Below are 20,698 nucleotides of genomic sequence, written 5' to 3' on the forward strand. Positions count from 1 at the left end.
ATGTTTTCTGCGAGCTCTCTCCTCCACTTCGCCGCCGAACTCGCCGATGTGCTTCACGTCCGCCTAGATCCAACTCCCCCGGAAGACGCACAGTTCGCTCGTCCTTCCCAGCGCCCGCCGCATGCGTCTCTGACTTCCTCTGCTCCACGCGCGTCTCCGCAGGTTCAGCACTTCCCTTCAGCCTCCTCTTGCTCCGCCTCTTCGCAGGTCCCCGCGCACGCGCTGCGCGCAGAGACGAGGCCGCAGGGGCGACAGACTGACTCGGACGCGGAGTTCAGCCGCGAAGGAGGACGGCGCCTGGTGCAGCGCCACAAGCTCGCTGCGTCTCCCCCCGCCGAGGTCCTGGGAGACAACGCGGCGTTCCCCGTCGCTGCTGCAGGGCGAGAAGAGACTCGACAGCGCGACGCAGCTGTTCGTCCGCTTTCTCTGCGTTTCGCCTCTGAACGCGGCGCAGAGGACATTCGCGACCGATCGGGCGGTGCGCTCTTCGGCCAGAGGCAGAAGCAGGGGATCGTCGCTGTCGCTCCTCAGCTCGGCTCCCAGCGGCGGGTGTCCTCCCCGCGGGGGGTCCGAGTCAGCGCCTCCATGCTTTTTTCTTCGTCTCCCAATTCCTCGCCTTCTTGTTCTGCTGCTGCTTCGCGCGCTGCGTTTTCGCGGCCTCGCGTGAGAGAAGCCGCTATGGGCTCTGAGCACTCAACGGCTGCAGCGGCCGCACCCTCCTCCGAAGGGGCGGTCGGCGACCCCGCTAGCGAGACTTCTCCTTCGCTCTCCTCCTGCCCTGCTTCGGCTTCTCTTGCGGCGTCTCCGCCCGACCCGCCGCCGTCTCTCGCCTCGCTGGAGCGCGGCGACAGTCGGCGGGCGCCTCGGGGGGGGGAGCCGCGCGAAGAGAGAAACCGGAGGGAGAGGCGGAGACAGAGCTCAGACGAAGGCGGCGAGGACCTAGGGCTGAGGCCCGAGTCGCCCGCGCCGCCCTCGCCCGCGCCGCCCTCGCCCGCGCCGCCCTCGCCCGCGCCGCCCTCGCCCGCGCCGCCCTCGCCCGCGCCGCCCTCGCCCTCGTCGCGCCTTGGGGGGTATGTGCCCTCAGTCCTCTCTAGATCGGCTACCTGGGCGTCGTCCTTCCTGTGGAAAAGGTGAGAATACCCCCAGAGGAACAGAGGGGGGAGAGGGGGGGAGAGGGGTGAGGGCGACGTAGCGAGCGAGTTGTGAGGCCTGTCTCCGCACATCTGGAGAGCAGGAGGGTGGCGGCGCAGAATGGAGCGCACTAGGGTGTCTTCGCTCTCGTTGTAGGGGGAAGATTTCGTTGAAAGGCAGTCGGTGCAAAGTCTGCACTCGGTCCCACGCCGAGAGAGCGTGAGAAGCAAAAACGCGTGAGCCAAGAGGGCTGCTAAAGAATCCCGGAGGAGGAGACCTTCTCAAAGTGAAGTGAGGGGAAAGCGCGAAGGCGAAAACAGACAGAGCGACAAAGAAGGCAGAAAAAACTGGAGAGGAGGACCGCGGAGACGCCAGGGAGGCTCGCGAGAAGGAGGAAACGTCTGCCTGTGTACTGGAGCAGTGACCCTTAGTCACATCGGTCTGATGAGGAAACCGAACGAGTTGAAGGCAGTGCGGGCTGAGAAGGAGCACAGGCAACCGATACACAGATACGGACACGCATATGCTTCAGGTGTTGGATAGGTGTCTCTGACTCAGTGCCGTGGTGGCGTGGCTCCGTCTCTCTCGTTTCTGTGCCCTACTGAGCTCGATCCCGTCTTCTTTCCCTCGATTATTCACCTACACCTTCGGGATGCGACCCTTTATCAAGATACAGAAGAAGACGAAAGAAGCAGTTGTTGTATGCAACCTCTTAGATTCCCATGCTGCTGCTACCTCTCCTCTGCGTTTGCTTCCTTGCGGCGCAGGTCCCCTTCGCTCTCGCCGCACGCGGGCGCGGGTCGCGGCGGCGTCTCGCCGATTTCTCAGGGGCTGTCCCCCACGGAGGCGCCTGAGGCTGCCCAGGCCGCCTCGGCGTCCCTCGCGCAGCGCACCTCGTCGCCGCCGTCTCGCGCGGCGACCGGCTCTCTGCAGCACGCCGGAGCCGCGCTGCCTCGCATCTCGGTCACTTCGTCCGGCGAGGGCGGGGGGATGTACGCTCGGTCCGCGGCGGTGACGTTGCCTCCGCACTTTCTGTTTCAGCCGGGAAGCATCCGCGAGGCGATTTTGCAGCCCGGCGCTGTGCCCGAGTCCCTTCGTGAGAGGAGCTTGTCGCTGTCGTCGTCGTCCGTTGAGGTCCTGCCTTCGTCGGCCTCGGGTATCTCCGCGGGGGGAGCACCTCCTCTGCCGCGGCGTCCTCCGCCTCCGCGCACGCCTTCGGCTCCTTCCGTGGCGGCGGGCGGGTCGCGAACGCCTCGCTGCCCACTCCGCAGCTTCACTTTGGTGTCCTGCTGCCTCAGGAGGCGCAGTTCGCGACCGACAGCCGCCGAGAAGGCGAGAAACTCGAGCGCCAGGATGAAGCAGAGGACGAGGAAAATGACGCATTCGCGGCTGCCCAGCCTCTGCCGAGGAGAGGCGGCGCTCAGGGGGAACCCGGGACGCGCGCGAAGGAGCCGCAGGACAGACTCACCTCGCTCTCCTCATCTTCGCCGTCAAACGAAGAGGCGTGTACCGCGCGCCGCGCGAGCTTGACGCAGCAACTCTCTGCCTTCTCAGGTCTTCTCACGCCGCACCCGGGGGAGATGGCAGCGGCCAGCGAAGAGGAAGGCCGCGTGGGGAACGCGCGAAGGACCGATTCGAGACACGAAGACAAGGGCGACGGCGACGAAAAGGCGCGCGACCGGCGGTCCTCGTGGATGCTGCTGCAGGGAGAGGAAGAGCGCCATCGAGAGCATCTGAGCCGCAGAGGTACCGGCCTGCTGGACTTTTGGCACGAGGAGCAGGAGCGGCAGGACGAGCGCTTTGCTCTCGAGAGAGGCGAGGCGCGCTGTCTCTACTTCGCGAAGGATGTTTTCGTCCCTGGAGTTCTCAAGCTCGAGAGGGAGGCTTTAAAGTTCACCAAGTGTAAGTGAACACGCGAGCCGGCCGTAAAAAAACGCAGAGGGGACGAAACGGCTGGGGAGAGTATGTGGAGCGAGCGGTCAGTGAGAGGTGCCGAGTTTGATTGCGCCCATCTTTTCTTTTTTTCCTGATTTGTTGCAGTCTCCGCGGCGGCGCGACGCGGCGGCAGCAGCCCCAGGGGGGCGCCCTTCCTGTGCGTCAGCTTGACAGACATCGTGGAATGCGCGTGCGTCTGCCCGCCGTCGCTCGAGGACGCGGGCGCGGAGTTCGCCGCTTCGCCGCGGCAGGGGCGCGAGGGTCGCGCGGCCGAATGCGGAGGAGCTGGAGACAGCCCGCGAGCCCGCGACGGCGCGTGGAAGCCAGACGGCAGCGCCCGGCCTCCGCCGCAGCCGACGGTGTATATACAGCTGCTGGTGGCCACGCTGGACGCTCCCGCGGACTTTGACAAGAAGAGCGGCGCGCGAGGAGAACTGGGGAAGGTGGAGCGGGCGGACGCGGAGCAGACGAAGGCGGAGCTGCCGCAGTTCGGAGACCTGGCGGCGGCGGAGACGGAGCTGCCGGCGAAGGACGAGGGTGGAGAGAAAGGGGGCGAGCACGCGCCGCCGCCAGCAGGGGAAGCAATCGTGGAAAAGCGAGCGGAAGACGCTGTGCAGGACGGAGGCGCGAAGCCGGCTGCGGGGGAGGGAAGCCAGAAGGACAGCCACGCGACGCTGGCTGTCGGCAAAGGGCCTGTGGGCCTTCCACCGCCGTCGACCTACGCGACGCCTTGCTCGTCGCCGCTCTCTCCTCTCTCCTCGTACGCTTCCTCTGAACAGCTCATCGTCCCTGCGCCCGCTTCTTCGTCTGCATCCTCCGCGGGCGCTTCCGCGTCTCTCGCAGAGCACAGCTTTGCGGCGCCTGGAGATAGCGCCGGCGCCGCGCCGCCCGTTCCCTCCAGGCCGCCACAGCTGCCCTCTGGGTCGCAGACGAGTTCGACGCCGCTTGACTCGCCGGCGCTGACGAACCACGCATACGAGCAACGGCCGAGCGAGGCGGTGCCTTCGCTCTTCGCGTTGCCGTCTGCTTCGCAGGAGTTGGGGGGGACGCCCGATGCCCCCCCGGCGCCCTCAGGCCTTCCGACCGCGGCAGCGCGACCCTCTGCGGCGAGTGCGGCAGTTTCGCAGCCACCCGAGGTGCCTCTCTTCGCCTCTTCAGTCGATCACCAGATGCCGCCTCCGTCCTCCCCTGCTCTCTCGGCATCCTCGGGGTCTTCTGGGGGCAGCGAGGAGAGGCCGCGGCGACGAGCGTCTTTGGCGGTGCCGCCGCCGGCCTTCCTGGCGGCGTCCGCCACTTCGTCGCCGCTTTTCCCTCAGTCTCCCGCTATCTCCGCGTCGTCGCACCCCTCCGGCGGGGAGGAAATGATGCATTTGCCTTCGCTGGTTCGCGCGCCGTCCTCGCCTTCGTCGCGCTCGGCTGCGTCCGCGCACACGCCCACACGTGCAGAAGACGATGCGTCGTCGTCGGGCTTGCCTGGCGTCTCGCAGCGCACCTCGTCCTTCTCGCTGTCGCCCGTGCGGCTGCTGTCTCGCAGCGCCTGGGGCCTGGCTGACATGTGGTCCAAGTGGAAGAGATTGCCGTCGACCGCAGGTGTCTCCGAGGAGGAGACTCCTCCGCTAGCTGGCCTCCAGGGCGCTGGCGCCGGAGACGCGCCCGGCGACAGGAGCCGGAGCCGGGGCGGACACGCCGGCGACTCGAGAAGACTGAGCGGCGGAGACAGGGGCCTCGAAGGGGATGGGGCTGGAGAGCAAGGCCTCTCGCCGCTCGCGCGAACCGACAGGAAGGAAATCCGCTCAAAACACAAGACACGCACACACCCTCATCCTGCGTAAGCGAAGCAGGCGCAGCCGTCATCACTGCCCAGGCGCGCTCTTGGGGAAGGGATGCGCGTGGCTTCATGCTCGCGCGTGGCTTCATGCTCGCGAAGTCGTGTGCATGCCCGAAGCACTCTTACATATGCGCCCTTCACCTGTTTATACGCCTGCATAAATCGATACTTGCATCTGCGTTTCTGCAGCTCGGTGGAGTTGTTGACTCGTTCGCGCGTGACGTTTATGTTTTTCAAAGGCGGATTCGCGCGCGTCTCGCCTTCGTGTTTTCGAGCTTTCGGGTTGCCGACGGCGCGTGCCTGGCTGTGCAGCAGCGGAGGGGACAAGTTGAATTTCGTCCTCTTTGGATTCTTTAATAAGGAACTCGCCCAGGCCTTCACGCGGGCGATTATCAACCTCATCGACCAATGCCAGGTGAGCGAGCCTCAGGCCGGGCGTTTGGGCACGAAGTCTGAGGAGAAAGAAAGCAAACAACGCGCCCAGGCAGAGAGAGAAAGCGAGAGAGAGATAAAGAGGGAGAGAGAGGGGGCACATCAGCAGCAAGCGGCGGAGAACCCCGCTCGGGATAGGGGAACGCGGACGGTGACTGCCTCGAGCGGCTGTCTCAGAGGGGGGGGAAGGACATACGAGCCTTCACAAGCGGATGATCGTCTGCGTCGCGGCACCTGTGCAGGCGCGGGCAGAGACGGAGGAGCGAATCGGGTTCGGGATGGAAAATGGTGTCTCGCGATGTGTCTTTCTTTTCTCTCTCAGGCAGAGCATCAGCACTTCAGAGTCGTTCCGACGCACATTCCTTTCAACTCAAGTATGGCGATGTCTCGGTCCTCTCTGTTTTCTGACCGGCTTTCTGTTTGAAACTTTGTGACACGCTCGCGTCTATTTTCGGAATCGTTTCCATGCCGGGGTTTGCGTCTTTTTCCTGCGGACTTCTACGGGCGTTCAACTCGACGGGTTTTTGCAGTTTTTCTCGATCTTTCGTGTCTATTTTGCGTTCTTCTGTTTTCTTCTTTCGTGCAGACCTCCTTGTGCGCCGTTGGGCGGCGGAGTTCGCGCGTTCGGCGGCGTTTCGCGAGGATGACGATCTCGCTGAGCTGAGGTAGGAGACGCTTCACAGATGAAGGCAACAAACCGCGGAGGGGGCAGGGAAGAGCGGCTGCCGCGTCGCAGCCTAGGGGCGACCGTCGCTGTCGTTTCTGCGTTTCGTGCACCGCCCTGTGTGTGTTTTGTTCGCTGTCTTCCGAACTCCCCTCCGCCGCTCGTTCTCTGCGCCAGTTCTGTGTGTCGAGATTCCTTCTCCGCGCAGGGGTGTCGCCTCCTCGTTCATTCTTTTCGGTTTTCTCGCTCGGCTCTTTCGCAGCTCCAGGTCGGCGTCGCTTCACAGCTGCGGCAGCCTGAGCAGCGACGACGACTTGATTGAGGCAGAGGGCGACCTGCCTTCGGCGCTGGCGGCCTCAGTGGATCTTCGCGCGCGTCTGGCGTCCGCGGAGTTCTCTTCGAAGGACGCGGTGGCGCGGCCGTCTTCGCTTGCACGCGCCTGCTCGCGGCGGCGGTTTTCTTCGCTCTCTACGCACTCGCCTTCGGCGCGCGCGGACTCACGTCCGCTGCCGCGGCGCCGCAGCAACTCGGGCTCGTCGACAGCCGGAGGGGCTGCTGAGCTTCCGCAGCGCGAGACGACCTCGGTTTTGCCGGGGTCCTCGCCGTCATTCTTCTCGCACTTCCTCGTCGGAGGACGGCATTCCATCCGCTCGTCCAGCTGTGCGCGCACAGACTCCAAGGCGGGCTACAAGGCGCGCGCTGGCAGCTTCTTGTTCGACGCCGAGGAGGGGACTGGAGACATCGTCTGCGCCGGTGAACCCGAGCAGGAAGAAATGATGCGGCCGCAGTCCTTCGGGCGAGGGTCCACGCTGACTATCCCCGTGCCAGACTTTGAAATCCCAGAAGGCGCGCCTGCGCTGCTCACGAAAAACATCGTCTCGCAAGTAAGAGCAAGAGCCTCCCGCAAGCCCGCACTCGCCAGACGCGCCCGGGGCCTTCACACGTGTGCAAATATATAAATATAAATACATAAAATAATTTTGGTGCTCATTTCAGAGAGCAGGACCTGCTCAGTCGCCGTCGTCCGTTTCTGCCGGGGGCTCGATCTCTGGCGCCGCAAAAATCCGAATCGTACAAGTCCGCGATCTCTCGAGGTCGCTCTTAGGCGCAGCATTCTGCGCAAAAGTTCTGAGCTCCAGTCTTCGTCTCTTGCCGCGCATGTGTTTCCGCGCTTCTTTTCAAAGCGCTTCTGGACGCATGAACGTATATTGTTGTTTGCATTGCGCATGTATAGATATATATAGGTAGATATGAATACAAATTTGGATGTAGATAGGTTGATAGATACAGATAGATAGATGTGGATAGTTATAGACAGACATAGATGGATATAGGTAAATAGATAGACGCATATGCGCGTATGCGCGTGTGAGAGTCAACGCACACTGCGCGAGCCAGATGCCAGAGGCGCCCACGCGCGTGCGCATGTGCATGCGCGGATCGCGCGGTCGGGGCTGAGGAAGAGTGTTGGAAATGGTGTGTTTTGTCCTCACTCGCGTCAGACAGAGGGTGCTTCTCAATGTTATTTCAACCCCATTATTCGCTCGTGAGACTCGGCCGCCTGCGATTTGCCGTCTGTCGTTTCAGCTCGCTGTTCACCTTCCCCTGATGCTGACGATGCGAACCTGGTCGCTCGCCTTCTGTCACAAGCTCCACGGGATTTCTCTGAACACGTAAACTTTTAAGCTTCCACAGCCAGACTCCCGTGGATTTGTTTGCGTCAATAAAGCCTGATTGCGAGTTTTGGGCGATCGAAACGGAGACAGGCATGCATAAGTAGACTGCAGTTCAAACGTGCGCACTTCCAGATATATATTTTGACAGATAAATAAATTTGCGTATATATTTTTACATGACCACATGCTTAGGTAGATGCTGGCGGCTGGCGCAGCGCAAGCCACGTGAAAGCGCGTGTGTACGAGTCCTCTGGCAAGCACATGCGTGTGCATGCATCCACGTTGCCGTTGACGCGACTGTGGGCTGTTCTCCGCTGAGTAGGAGTCGCCATTAGCTTGGGATGTTTCTTCTAGATGTGTGAAATGTCGATGTTTTTTTTAGCTTCTACCGCAAGTGCTCGAACAAAGGACCGTGCCTGCTCTTCCTGCAAGACGCGCGAGGCGTCCTCTTTGGGGCGTTCCTGGATGAAATCCACGAGTCCTCGAAGTATTACGGCTCAGGTAAAACACCACTTTCTGCGTCTTTTATCGAGGATGAGGAAAAGGAGAGTTCGCCGGGCGTGTCAGGCTACGCCCAGAGTCTCAGGTTGCCGTCCTTCCTCGGTCCTGCCTTCGGCAAACTTACACACGATGAAGAATTTGACTCGGTCTGCTTCAGCGAATATCGAGAGACTTGCGTGCGCGCTTCACGACGTTTCAAAGGGGAGCAAGCGCATGCGTGTCGAGTGGCATGCGTCAAGATGATGAGTTGATCCGCGCGGCAGTTGCTGTGTTTTTTTCAGCGGAGACGTTCGTCTTCACCTTCAAAGGCGCCGACGGCAAGATGGATGCCGAGAATCCGGTAAGAGGGTCGGTCGCGACGTCGCGTTTGCCCGTGTCGTTTTCAAATCGTGTTTCGAGTGGAGGCTTCTCCAGGTGCGTTCGCGCTGTTGAAATGCCTGTTCCCTGCCTGCCCCGTGCGTGTGCGTCTCGTTTTTCGGCATCTTGTCGCCTTTCCGCGTGTCCGCGCGTCCTACGCAGGCGATCCACGTGTACCGATGGAGCAAACTGAACAGCTACTTCATCTACACAGATCACGAGGTGATAGGCGTCGGCGGCGGCGGCCACTACGCGATCACAGTCGACAAAGATCTGCTTCGCGGGTGTTCGTCGTGCTGCCTGACTTTCAACTCGCCCGTCTTGGCGAGCTCCGAGGACTTCATCGTCAAGGGGTTCCAGGTAAGCCGCCCCGCCGCCGCGAGCACTCGCATGTAGGCCGAAAGGGTTTAGGGTTTACACCTTGCCGAGTCTGGAGAGAGCCAAAACTCGTGTGGTGTCGCGTCCTGCGCGGTGCTTCTCAGGTGTGGACGTTCGAGGACTACTAGGCGGCTGTGCGGCTGCCTCTTCTCTGCATGCGAAAAAAAGGCGCGAGCGAGAGGCGCCTGCCCGGCGTTTGGAGCCGCGAGCCACAGGGCCGGCGCACGCACACAACTCCTGTTTTGTCGATTGGCGTGTGTCGCATGCGCCGTCTCGCCGCGACCGGCCTCGAGCTGGGCACGCCAAGACGCACGCACGAAAGGAGTGACTTGGGTTTACGCCGAAGAAGGTGTGGGAAGTCTATTCTTGCTTGTAAGGCGAGCAGGGGTCTCGAGGAGGACGTCGCGAGGCGTTTTCGGTCTCGGCGTTGCAGCGCCGCTGGTGCCACGCGCGTGCCTCGTGTAGGGCCCTAAATGACTGCGTCCGCGCGCAGTTCCTTGTTAGGGGGATTTTCGCAAACCCCATCTTTCGATGCCCTGCGAAGACCCACCAGCAACCAGACGGATTCACACGAGAGGGAAACGCACTGCGAATACACTGCCTCGAAGGCGGCGTTGCTGCTGGGCGGAGACAGACACCTTTGCTTCTCACCCCTGCGTCCATTCTTGCTTCTCTTGCGAAAAAAATACGCACACACAGGCGCCTATGGCACGCGACACGCATTCGCGACGACGGCGGAAGCACGGACTCAAGCAGACACGGCCTGTGAGAGAGTCTTCATATACTGCCAGGAGTGCGGATAGTGACGGGGGGGAGGAAGAGGCGGAGGGAGACGACGACGATGCGAAACGTCGCGACAGAAAAAACTATGAGAGAGGATTAGACACCGATGAACACGCCACTGGTTTGCGACGCCGCACGAAGAAGCAGGAAACGTCGTATGCACAGAGGCGCCCCAAGAGTCACGCAGATTGCTTCTTCCTGACCCAAATCGCTAGGCGAGCCTTTTCTTGAGTGGGAAGCGTACCGAACAGCTCTCTGGAAGACAACCGAAACTCCAGTGTTGCGTCCTTCGTCTACACGAGCAGCAGCTACTAACTAGGCCTGCGGGAGCATTCCGTTTCACGAGCAATCGATACCATCACTTTGCTCCAGACGGCGATTCTCTTTCGAACGCAGCCTCACTTTTTCTTATCTTCTTCTGCGCCTCGCGGAAGCGCATAGGATGCTTGGAGTGCCTGTGTGTATGCCGAAGTCAACTGCGCACGCGCCGCGCCGAGCGCGTACCAAAATGTCAAATGTGATGTACTCGTTCTAGTGATGTAGATAGCTCTACTAATTTTACCGGAGCTTCTTGAATATCGGCTGATGAACAGTTCGGGTGAAGAAGTAGTTTCTGACAGCCAGGTCAGCTTACAGCACTTTTCGTTCATAGGTACGGTCTTACTGGTATAGATCTAGTATTAAATATAGATAAACACAGTACTACTTGCACCAAAGTTTAGGGCCACAATAAAAATTTGAAGAAAATTACTAAAAATCTACCCGAATTTTTAATCTAAATTCGTAGTGTCGAAACTGGATGAAATAATCACTCTAGCGTATATTTTACATATATTGATTGTATTGATCTAGTTGTGTTCAGCTGATTTCGCTGTTTGCGATTTTCCTACACCTTCGCATTGCAACAGGATCGGAAACGTGTGTCGCTTCACCGAATGCCTCTCGTGAGCGGCCGCTCTCGCGGCGCAGATGGAAACCTGGAAGTCGGCTGTTAGCATCCACGCATAATGCACACGTAAGCGCCTTCTGAGCAGACATACACGATACCGAAGAAAGGCACACAAGCCTCGCTCTGGCCGCTGGGTTGGCAGCCGGTAGAACAGGAAAGGGCACGCGAGAGAAAGCGGATGCGCCGCGAAACCCCTCAAAGCACAAGAGACAAGCTTCGCGAAAGTGACTCACGCATGCACGGGAAAAACTCGTGCCGTGGTCACCTCCGACGATTTCCCTCTCACGCGGCTCCTTTCTTTGTCCTGTGGCTGTTGTTCGTTCAGTTTTGTTTTTAGAGGCGGGTCTTTGCGAGAAACGGGTCTCAGGAGCACCCCTTCCTCTCAAGACTCGCCCGCGCACCCAACCGCGCGCTGAAACAACTCGCGAAAGCAACTTTTCGCGCGCTTCGTTCCCTCGCTTTCTTCGCCTCAAACCTCGCGAAGCCGCTCCCACAGCGCGCACTCTCACCGGACGCCGCGTGGAGTTTCCGGTGCGCAGTCGGCGGCCGTCTTCGGGGCCCGGGGGGGGAAGGGGGGGGGGGAAGGGGCGGGGGGGGGGCGGAGGGTAGGGACGGGCTGCAGACGCGATAGACGCGGCAGTCTCGGAGTCTCCCGCAGTTTTCGTTTATTTGTCCGCGAGCGGCTTGGTCACGATGCCAGAGGCGACTGTTCGGCCTCCTTCACGCAGGGCGAAGCGAAGACCTTCGTGGAGGGCAATCGGGTGAAGCAGCTCGACGGTGCACGTCACGCGGTCGCCAGGCATGGCCTGCGGGAAAACGCAGTCGAAGAAAGACAACGCGTTGAGTCCGGACAGATCACACGCGAGAAAAGCTTAAACACCGCCGACGAGCGCGGAGGCATACGTGAAACCGAGTGAGACGAAGAATGAGCAACAGCAGTGCGAGCGAGAGGACGCGAGAAAACGAAAAAAAAAAAAGCCGCAGCACGAATCGACCCCACCACGCATGCAGGTGTCCACCGAGGAGAGTCCAGCAGCAGGCAGACGCCACGCGAGGACGCCGAGAATTTGAAAAGCAGAGTCGAGCTAAAAAACAGGAGGCCAAAGTGACTGATGACTGATGATCTGCCGAATAAGTACCTTTTTCAGAAAAGCACTCACCATCTCAGTCGTCTCGGGGAGCGTGATGGTGCACGCCATGTCTCCGGTGCGGATGAACGCCTGCGGGCGGTAGTGCGAGAAGAACGGCTTCTTGCGTCCGCCTTCTTCTTCCTTCAACACGTAGAGGTCGGACTCGAACTTCTTGAACGTCTTCAGGTAGCCCGGAGCGCCCAGAACCATGCCTCGCTTCACGTCGTCCTTCTTGATGCCCTTCAGCAAGCAACCGACCTGCGCGCAAAAGAAATTCCCAAACACCTAAACCATAAGGACGTCCAGACCGCGACCCGACCGAGACCCAGCGCCCTAAGAAGAAACGCGGCAAACGTGTTTTCCAAAGTCGAGCGCAGACATCACGCCCACATGCACGCACACGCACCACAGTGTCCAGCCTGCAGCTTCGTCAGCGGGACACCCGGTTCATAAAAGAGCAAGCAGCCAAAGCAAGAAACATGCGAAAATCGGGAGAGAGAAAACCGACGAGGTTCATGGACATGGCAGCAGCGACAGCCGCCTCACGGGAAGGGAGATAGACCAGCCAGCACACGCACAGCCACACAGCTGACACATTCGGGGCTTGGGACAAGCGCGTGCGCATGCAGAGAGCTCGAGAGGGAATCTTCGTGACTGACCTGGTCGCCGGCCTGCGCGTCATCAAGCGTCTTTCTGAACATTTCCAGGGCGGCGATCTGCGCCTTCAGCGGCTTGTCGCGCACGCCGACAATCTCGATGGCCTCGTTCGGCTTCGCAGTTCCCTGCTCCACACGACCGGTCGCCACGGTGCCCTTTCCTGGAGAACGGAACGCAGCGAAAGGAGGGACGCAGCAGAACACTGAGTCGCGGTGCGGAGTCTGCGGCGGCCTGCGGCAGGCCGCGGCCCTCTAGAGAGCTCGGAGCGAACGCCAGCGCCTCGCTGAACCCGGAGGCGCGGAGGCGCCTGCTGCTGTGCGGCGGACTTCCGCAGACTCAGGCAGATCGTCTCACGGCTTTTCCACGTCTTGCTCTCTCTCCCGCGATGAATCACTCCACGCGAGTCCCTGCGCGGCAGAAGCCGCTTGCCGGTCCCGCTGCAGAGAATTAATCTTCTCCTCGCGGAGGCAGCGAGTGAGTCAGCGCGTGAAGATTCAAACGCAGAGCGCCAAAAGAGAAGCGTACCTGGGATGGAGAGGACGCTCTCGACGGGGATGATGAGCGGCAAGTCTGCCTTCCGCTCGGGCTCCGGAATGAAGTCGTCGCACGCCTGAACGCCAGCGCAGGAAATCCGCGCACGAGGGACTCTTAGGGGCCAGCGAGGCGCGCGCAGCACACGCCTGCGCGAGGCTCGCGTTACGATTGGCATCCTCTTGATATATGCCTCGTCTCCGCCGCATGTAGACGCATGCACCAAATACACGTATATATCTGCACCTCCCCAGAGATTCATACGCACGTATATATATATATATATATATATGTAGACGTATGCATGTGTAGATAGATGCCCGTACATCGTGTCGCGCGCCGTCGCTCTGCGTAGACTGCTGAGGCCCGCACACAACTCTAGCGCCTGGCGTCTCGGTTATAGACCGGGGAGACAGAAGAGACATTTAGAGAGTGCGTTTGTTTGAGGGCGTACCTGCATCAGCTCCTGGATGGTTTTAACGCCGTAGTCTCCAGTGTCCCCATTGAGCGCTTTTAGGGCCGAGCCCTTCACGAAGGGCGTCTCGTCGCCCGGGAAGTCGTAGAAAGAAAGAAGTTCGCGCACCTCCATCTCCACGAGCTCAACGAGCTCCTGATCCTCGACCATGTCCATTTTGTTCAGATACACCACCAAACGGGGAACTCCGACCTGAACAGAAATCCGAAGGCGCGAAAAGTAAAGGCTCGGAAAACCGCGGGCCCCAGCAAAAGCAACTTCGAGTCGCATGCACCAAACACAGCTACACACACATACATATATATATATATATATATATGCATACAGGTATATACACTAACATACAGGTATACATAAAGAACTGGACAGATACTAGCAGGTTGCGCGAACACTGTAGTGCGGCCCTGCCAGCGTGTCTAATTGAGGCAGGAGAGAGAAAGGGCAGATGACATCTATCGGAGGCAGACCGCAACGAAGCAAGAACCCGCGCACCGCTCTGTCCTCCCTGAGTAGGTCCGTATACGCATGCCTCATATAGACCCTGAGATTCAGCGGCATCTGGCGGTCTCGTCGTTCACCGTGGGATTCAGAGTGCGTGCGCAGCGTCTGCCCGCCACTCGCAGCGCGCACAAAGCACCTCTCGCTCTCCTTTACCCTCTGCGGCTTCGCAGTTTTTGCGCGCCCTCTCTGTGCGTCTCTCCGTCTTTCTGTCTGCTCCCCCTCCCTCAAAACGTCTTCTCTCTCTTCTATGTCTGCTCCCCTGCAAAGCGCCCGCCGACCCCCCGCACTGAGCCTCAGTGACGCTTGCGGTGTCGCCACGTCCTGCGCCAGCCCTGCCAGCGAGCTGCCCTCTCGAGGACGCGCCTCCGTTCTCTCCAGCCTCGCGCCGGGTCGATCCCCAAGGCGCGGCATCTGGCGGCGGCGCTTGGCGGTGCGGGGGGGGGGCGGGGGGGGGGTTGGGGGGGGGGTCGGAGAGCTCGTTTTTTTCTCACCTGCTTGGAGAGGAGAATGTGTTCGCGGGTTTGTGGCATGGGGCCGTCGTAGGCAGAGACGACGAGGATGGCGCCGTCCATTTGCGCAGCTCCTGTGATCATGTTTTTCACGTAGTCGGCGTGCCCAGGGCAGTCGACGTGGCCGTAGTGGCGCGTGGCAGTTTCGTACTCGACGTGGGTGGCGTTGATGGTGATCCCGCGCTTCTGTTCTTCGGGGCTTTTGTCGATTTCGGCGTAGGACTTGAAGTCCGCCTGACCCATGTCCGCGAGGACTTTGGTGATGGCTGCGGTGAGCGTCGTTTTGCCGTGGTCTACGTGCCCAATTGTGCCGATGTTCAGATGCGGCTTGGTGCGCTGGAAGACGCCAACTGCGAAGCCGCGCTGCGCCACGCGGAGTGGAGAGCAGCGCGACGCGCAAGGCCGAGACGCCGATCCCAAGAGCGAAGAGGAGGAGACAGAGGAGACCGGCGCAGTCGCGAGGAGGCGCGCGGAGGCGCAGGCGGCGCCAGAGGAGACAGCGGCGGGTGCAGCCGGCGCAGAGGACTGCGCAGAGGCGGAGACAGAAGAGGAGAGAGAGACGGTGCAGAGTGGAGACGAAGCGGACACGGTGCGCTTGCCGTTGGAGATCGACGCGCGGCAGAAAGAAGGCGAGAAAAAGGCGCCCGCCGTGTGGGGCTTCGAGGCCCGCAGAACGAGATTCAAACCCACCATCGCGAGGACGCAACGCGGAGGAAGGGAGACACGGTGAAAGCCAACAGAAGCCAAGACGAAGAACGCGACAGACAGACAGACACCGCGCGGTCGACGCCACGGTAGCCAAAGAAACGCGCGCGAAAGGGCGACGAAGAGCAAAAGGCGAGCGCGGGACTCGGCTGCAGAGCGGACCCTGTCGGCGAAGAGACACAGCCACGCCCCAAGAAAGTCAAACAAGAGACGCCCGATGCTCGCGGGAAGAGCAGATAAAAAAGCAAGAGAAAATGTGCGCAGGGAGGGCTCGAAAGGATGCGAAGCCCAGCCGGAAACACGCACATTTCACACTGCGCGCAGCGCGCCGCTCATCGACACATGCACGCGAAAACGCCTTCACGCAGCGCCGAAGACCCCTTCGCTCGCACGCCGCTCTCTGGGACCCGAAGCCGAATGCATGCGCAGCTCACCTGTCGCGGGTGCATGTACCGTCTTCTGCCAACAGAGGCGGACAAAAACTCCACCAAGGGAGGCGGATTAGAAAAGGAGTCCCAGTGGCGATCCTCTGCGTATTCTCGAGTGATGCGGAGAGGAGAGGAGAGCGTTAGCTCGATTTGGGTCTTCCAGCCTCGTAGGCACACACGCAACGACAGCCATGAGACGCCGCTGCGCCCGAGGCGGCTGTTTCCGCGCTGCGAAAAGAGTGATACAGCCCCGTGTTGAACGGGCTGTTTCCCGTGAACGGGGTTGGAGTTGCAGTCAGTGAGAAGATATGAAAACCAGACGCCTGGCGAGCGACGAGGCTCGCCTGGCGTCTGGTGTCGTAAAGTGAATCCGCGCAGAGGGAGCCGCGTTGTGCATCGGTAGTTCCACAGGCGGCGCTCGCACGAGAGGCTCCCCGCCCCTGGTGAAGCGCCCGCCCTCGCGTGCCTGTGCTGAGTAGCGTCAAGTCGCTTGGTATCAGCATTTACTAAGGAGTGCATCGGGAAGAGGCCTCTGCTCCCTCATCCAAAGTTCGCGTGAGTCACTACGGCACTTCTAAGCACGCTTCCTCACACGATGTGCGACGGCACGAAGACGCTTCGCAGGTGACCTTACGACTCAGGCTTGGTGCGAAACAGAAGACACAGTCCCGCTGAGAGCCCTCGGTTGTCTGTCCCTCTCAACAGCAGAGCGCATGAATCTGGACTGAGGGGAAGTCGCTGTCGCGCTTCTGCACCACGCGCTGATACGCGTGCGCTTGCCAAATTAGTCCACACCCCGCCAGCGTGCTCACGAGAGAGAGAAAGAAACCGCAACCAGACACCACGCCAGCCGTTTCGTAGGTGAAAGAACGCAACGCAGGTGAAAGAACGCAAACTTTCAGCGTGTGCGGAGTCTTCTGAGGCATTTTCTAGCTCCTTTCTCGAAAGCCCAGCAGCGTCGTCGGGGATGCAGCCGAGTGACATGTCGCGGACAGGAGTGGGGCTCGTGCTGCACGCACTCGCGCAGTATTCTAGGCAGAACGGTCATCACGGTCACAGTACGTTTACGTATGACTTGTCTAGCGAAAACCGGAATTCCATGTTCCCTGACGCTGCCGCTGACCACCAGAGTGGCTGTCATCTAGCCGTCCTCGAAGGAAAGAGCTAGTGTCTCAGCGGTGTCGAGTCTCTGCATGGGCACGGTGAAAAACGCCACTCCAGTTCCTCTCAGCGTAGAGGCAGCTGAACCCCTCACGAAACTCGCGATTAAGAGCCGAATGCAGTAAAGAGCGTGTCATGAACTAGAAGTTTGAACATGCACTGGGGCTGCAGTGCTCGCCGCACACCGAATGCGGCGCGACAGGCGGCGCGCCGAGTTCACGGTGCGGAACGATCTACAGTTCGCCTTCTTTTCTGCGTGTTGCACTCTCCACTGCGCACGCAGAAGCGCCGCACGTTTCTCGCCTCAGTCGTCTTCTTCTGGAACAACTGAGAACGAGAAAAGGGAGGGGCTGCTGGACCGCTCGACTGTGACGCGCTGTCGGTACACCTCTTTGACAGCTTCTCGGTTATCTTTCCATCCCCAGCCGCCGGCTGTGAACCCTCCGTTTCTCTGGTTTTGCCTGGCTGCGTCAGGCAGCACGCGCCGCAGCGTGCGCGTGTCTCTCCGCAGCCCCTTCGCAGGCGAAGTCGCAGCGGACGGCGCACCAGAAGAAGGCGGACGGCTTCGGTCGTCCCCGGCTCGCTGCTGGAGAGCCAACTGCACAACTGTCTCGGCCTCGAGTGTGAATCCTGTCTCCCTGGCGATCCGCGAGAGCTCGACGTAGAAATCTGCTCCGCCAGCAGAAGCCACAGCGCGCTGATCTCCACTCAGGTCGCCGCAGCCGCTGCTCGCGAGGTTCCCCTTTCCGCGCGCGCTGTCTGCTGCCCTTCCGCGCCCGTCTCTCCCCTCCTCCCCGCGAATCTCCTCGCGCCGCGCTTGCCCTGCCTCGCGGCCATCCGCGCTGGACGGGAAGCCGCCAGACGCGCCGCTGCGGGCCCTGAAAAGCGCAACCGCCCCCCCCGGCCGGTCAGTCGCGGCGGGCACCGAATTCGAGACTGGAGCTCGCGGGCGCCGCAAGAGAGACGCTGCCGCTGCCGCACGCGCCCTCGCGGTGACGCTGGGAGAGGGACGGATCGCCTGAGGAGACCACCGTCGAAGCAGACAGGCAGCAGACGCGCATGAAGCTGCAGCAAACGTTCGATAGGGCACGCGATCACCTGAATACCTAGAATCGTAGAATTCAGGGTCCACGTGTAGACCAAAACAGATGTAAGACGCGCAGCGTCGCTTGGACGCCAAGCCCCGCCTCGGTTCCTCTTCGCCTCCGTAGAGGCCGCAGGTCGCTCGCACGCGACGTGTCCCCTCTCGCCAGCGCCTTTCCGCGGAGTGCATACGTCGCGGTAGAAAAACGCTACGGTTCTGTCTCTCTGCACTCGAAACCCTCATCGTAGGCAGCAAAGAGGAAAAAACCACGGCAACGACGAGAGAAGAAGCCGCGCAAAGATATCTCAACACACGACACACGGTATGAAGCGGGACAAACGACCACCGAAAAGAGAAGAGAAAAGAAAAGCGCCGGAGCGAGACAGAGGCGCCGAAGGACAACGCCGACAGGAAGATCGCCATTCGTTGACTGCGTTGACCACGGGGAATCACGACAGCATACTAAGGTCTTTGCCTGCAGGTCTGTACCAGGAGGTCAAGAGGAGTGAGTTGCTCGCGCGGGTCGCGTCTGGCGTGAGCGGTCGGAGGGAGAGAGAATTCTGAGACGTCGATGTCAGACGCTGACGCGATTTTCATCCGCCGCTTGTCCTGAATGTATCTGGCGACCCCCGCACGCAAGAAAGAAAAAGGCATGTCAGCCCAGCGACAGAGGGCATGCACGCCAACACACACGAACCCTACGGACGTGGAGGCGCCTATTCTCCCTATGTATTCGACGAAAATGCCGAAGACAGTGCTCTGTCGCTGACAGAAGGCCGGCGTTTCGGGTGAGGAATCACGCTCTGCTCACTTTCCCCCCCTCCCCCGATGCCGCCAGTAGCTGATAAACTTTTTTTTCTGTATATAGAGGTATATGTACAGATATACAGATATGAAGGTATATAGATATATATGGAGCGCGCGAAGGACAGCTGTTGTTGGTCTCACCTCGAACTAAAGCCCGTAGGGAGATCGCTGAGTTGCATGTGCCTCGTCAGCGAGGGCGTGAGCAACTTGGGGTCCTTCTTCGCCTGTCTGCGAGCCGCAGGGGAGAGGGGTTTGATTCGATCTCTTCTCCTCAGTTCCTGCGTCCAACACTGACGGAGTAAGTGGCGACAGCGGCCTCCCGAGGGCGGCATTGAAGAGGAAGGGAGAATGAATCCACAAAAAAGGCTGAAAATTTCTGAAAACTCCGTTCTCCTGATGCTTACTATCAACTATCCGCAGATCAAACACAGTCAGCCACACGCCCGGGGCGCGCCGGCCCTCTCTCATTCTCTGTCTCCTCTGCTCAACTGAGTGGTTTTTCGCCGGTGTCATCCGCCGCAGAGACTGAAACTCGCATCTCGCATGCCGGAGGATTCGCCAGCCGGGAAGGCCAGCCGAAGGCGCGCAACGCAGAAAACAGAGGGCCTCTTTCTGCGCACGCCCTCTGCGCGGATGCCGAGCAGAAACTCAGAAAGTCACAGTTCCATCGGCCTTATCTCGCCGCAGCCGCCTCACGCGGTCGCGTTACAGTGAGCACGCCAGAGAGAGACACGCACACCCTGCGACGGAAAGAGCACACAAGCGACCCAGGAAAGTCTGAGTCACAAAGAGAAAGACAATGAGAAAGAAGCAGGCTAAGATAACGCGTGTTGTTTCGGGCTGGGGGCTGCCGAACACCACCAGATGACTTCCTCCATCGAGCTGAAAGCCGAGTCGCCGGAGGAATGACTGGAGCGCTAGGAATGCAGTCGTCCCCTTCGCAGCGGAGAAACAGACACCGCATACGTAGGATGGAATGTAGAGATGTTTTGCGGCTCATCGCTTTGTATTTTGTTGCTTCTGTGGACGAACTAAACGTTTATATCCGAAAGAATGTAACGAGAAGTCGTAATTCGCGTGCGCATGCGGCGCAAAGTCGGAAAGTCTGTGACAAACAATGAAAGGCTGCCGTGAATCGCGAGGAACTGTCACCAGGTGCACACCGCTGCTGCACGGGTAAGCCCGCATATGCAAGCGAATTCCTGTGCGCGTGAGCCTGCATAAACTAACGATAATAGAGCATCTGTTTTTTGTAGAACGCGCATGCGGGGAGTTCGACTGGCGTCGATAACAAACGTCGCTGTAAATTCAAACCTCCACACACACCGCTAGCCTACACGCCGACACACACTGGCATACACTAGCTTTGTTCCCACACAGGACCCTTCTAACTGCGCTTGTAAACACCTGTCTGGGCTGCGTGTTTTGCGTCAAGAGACAAAACGCCCCTTTTTCGTGCAAGTACGGAGCTCCGATTCGCCCGCGTCGATTCTGTTGCGTCTGCGGGGCCCCCCCCATACGCTGAGAGCGTCCCGCGCGGCGGAGGCTTCGCCCACGCGTGAGAAACCGGCAAAGAAAATACGCCATTTTCCTCCTGCAGAGCTTGTCCAGTCCCGCCTGATACACGAGTCACACACGAGGGAGAGGCGATGCGAACGCCCGGCTCGCCTTATTTGAGTCCTGACATCCGCAGCGGCAGCGGCATTAGCGGTCGGAAGCCCGCTCAGGCGCTTCCGCACAGAAAAGGAGATCGGATGGCAGTCTTGTGTATGAAGATCCACGCGTGCAGCTGGTGCGTTCATGGTAATACGTGCTCTGGTTATGAACACACGAACTGCGTAGCTGCGGCTACACGCTATCCAGGATGAACGGACATAAGACGCGCCTTGTTTCGCGCTTTCTAGATGCATGTGGACGATCAAATGAAGCATGCATCCCACACTTCGCCACGCGACTGCTATCTTGTTTGTCTCAGAAACTAGGCACACCGGAAACGCCTACCTTTTCCCTTTGCAAGAGTCTCCTTGTCGCCTCAGGCCTGATCCGAGCTCTGCCGTGCGTCCATCCTCGCTGGAG

The 20,698-nt window shown here is 60.1% G+C and overlaps 3 protein-coding genes across 3 annotated transcripts; 1 reads left to right on the plus strand and 2 right to left on the minus strand.

Moving 5' to 3' along the window:
- Positions 1 to 9,030, plus strand: BESB_001850 (uncharacterized protein; the record flags this gene model as incomplete). Its single annotated transcript, XM_029358940.1, has 13 exons — positions 1 to 1,070; positions 1,899 to 2,265; positions 2,430 to 3,033; positions 3,172 to 4,894; positions 5,084 to 5,309; positions 5,649 to 5,700; positions 5,913 to 5,991; positions 6,253 to 6,874; positions 7,578 to 7,663; positions 8,049 to 8,167; positions 8,449 to 8,507; positions 8,687 to 8,884; positions 9,007 to 9,030. The coding sequence occupies 13 exons, from the start codon at positions 1 to 3 to the stop codon at positions 9,028 to 9,030; spliced, it is 5,229 nt and encodes a 1,742-aa protein (XP_029221852.1).
- Positions 9,031 to 11,299: 2,269 nt separating this feature from the next.
- Positions 11,300 to 15,130, minus strand: BESB_001860 (putative elongation factor Tu; the record flags this gene model as incomplete). The annotated part of the gene is made up of 6 exons (XM_029358941.1): positions 11,300 to 11,440; positions 11,795 to 12,022; positions 12,424 to 12,581; positions 12,947 to 13,031; positions 13,407 to 13,619; positions 14,420 to 15,130. 6 exons carry the CDS (start codon positions 15,128 to 15,130, stop codon positions 11,300 to 11,302), a joined length of 1,536 nt encoding a protein of 511 aa, XP_029221853.1.
- Positions 15,131 to 17,035: 1,905 nt separating this feature from the next.
- BESB_001870 (uncharacterized protein) lies at positions 17,036 to 18,801 on the minus strand (the record flags this gene model as incomplete). Its single annotated transcript, XM_029358942.1, has 3 exons — positions 17,036 to 17,749; positions 18,305 to 18,434; positions 18,764 to 18,801. The coding sequence occupies 3 exons, from the start codon at positions 18,799 to 18,801 to the stop codon at positions 17,036 to 17,038; spliced, it is 882 nt and encodes a 293-aa protein (XP_029221854.1).
- Between the last annotated feature and the right edge of the window lie 1,897 nt (positions 18,802 to 20,698).

Source organism: Besnoitia besnoiti, chromosome I (genome assembly GCF_002563875.1).
Source record: "Besnoitia besnoiti strain Bb-Ger1 chromosome I, whole genome shotgun sequence".
Lineage (NCBI taxonomy): Eukaryota > Apicomplexa > Conoidasida > Eucoccidiorida > Sarcocystidae > Besnoitia > Besnoitia besnoiti.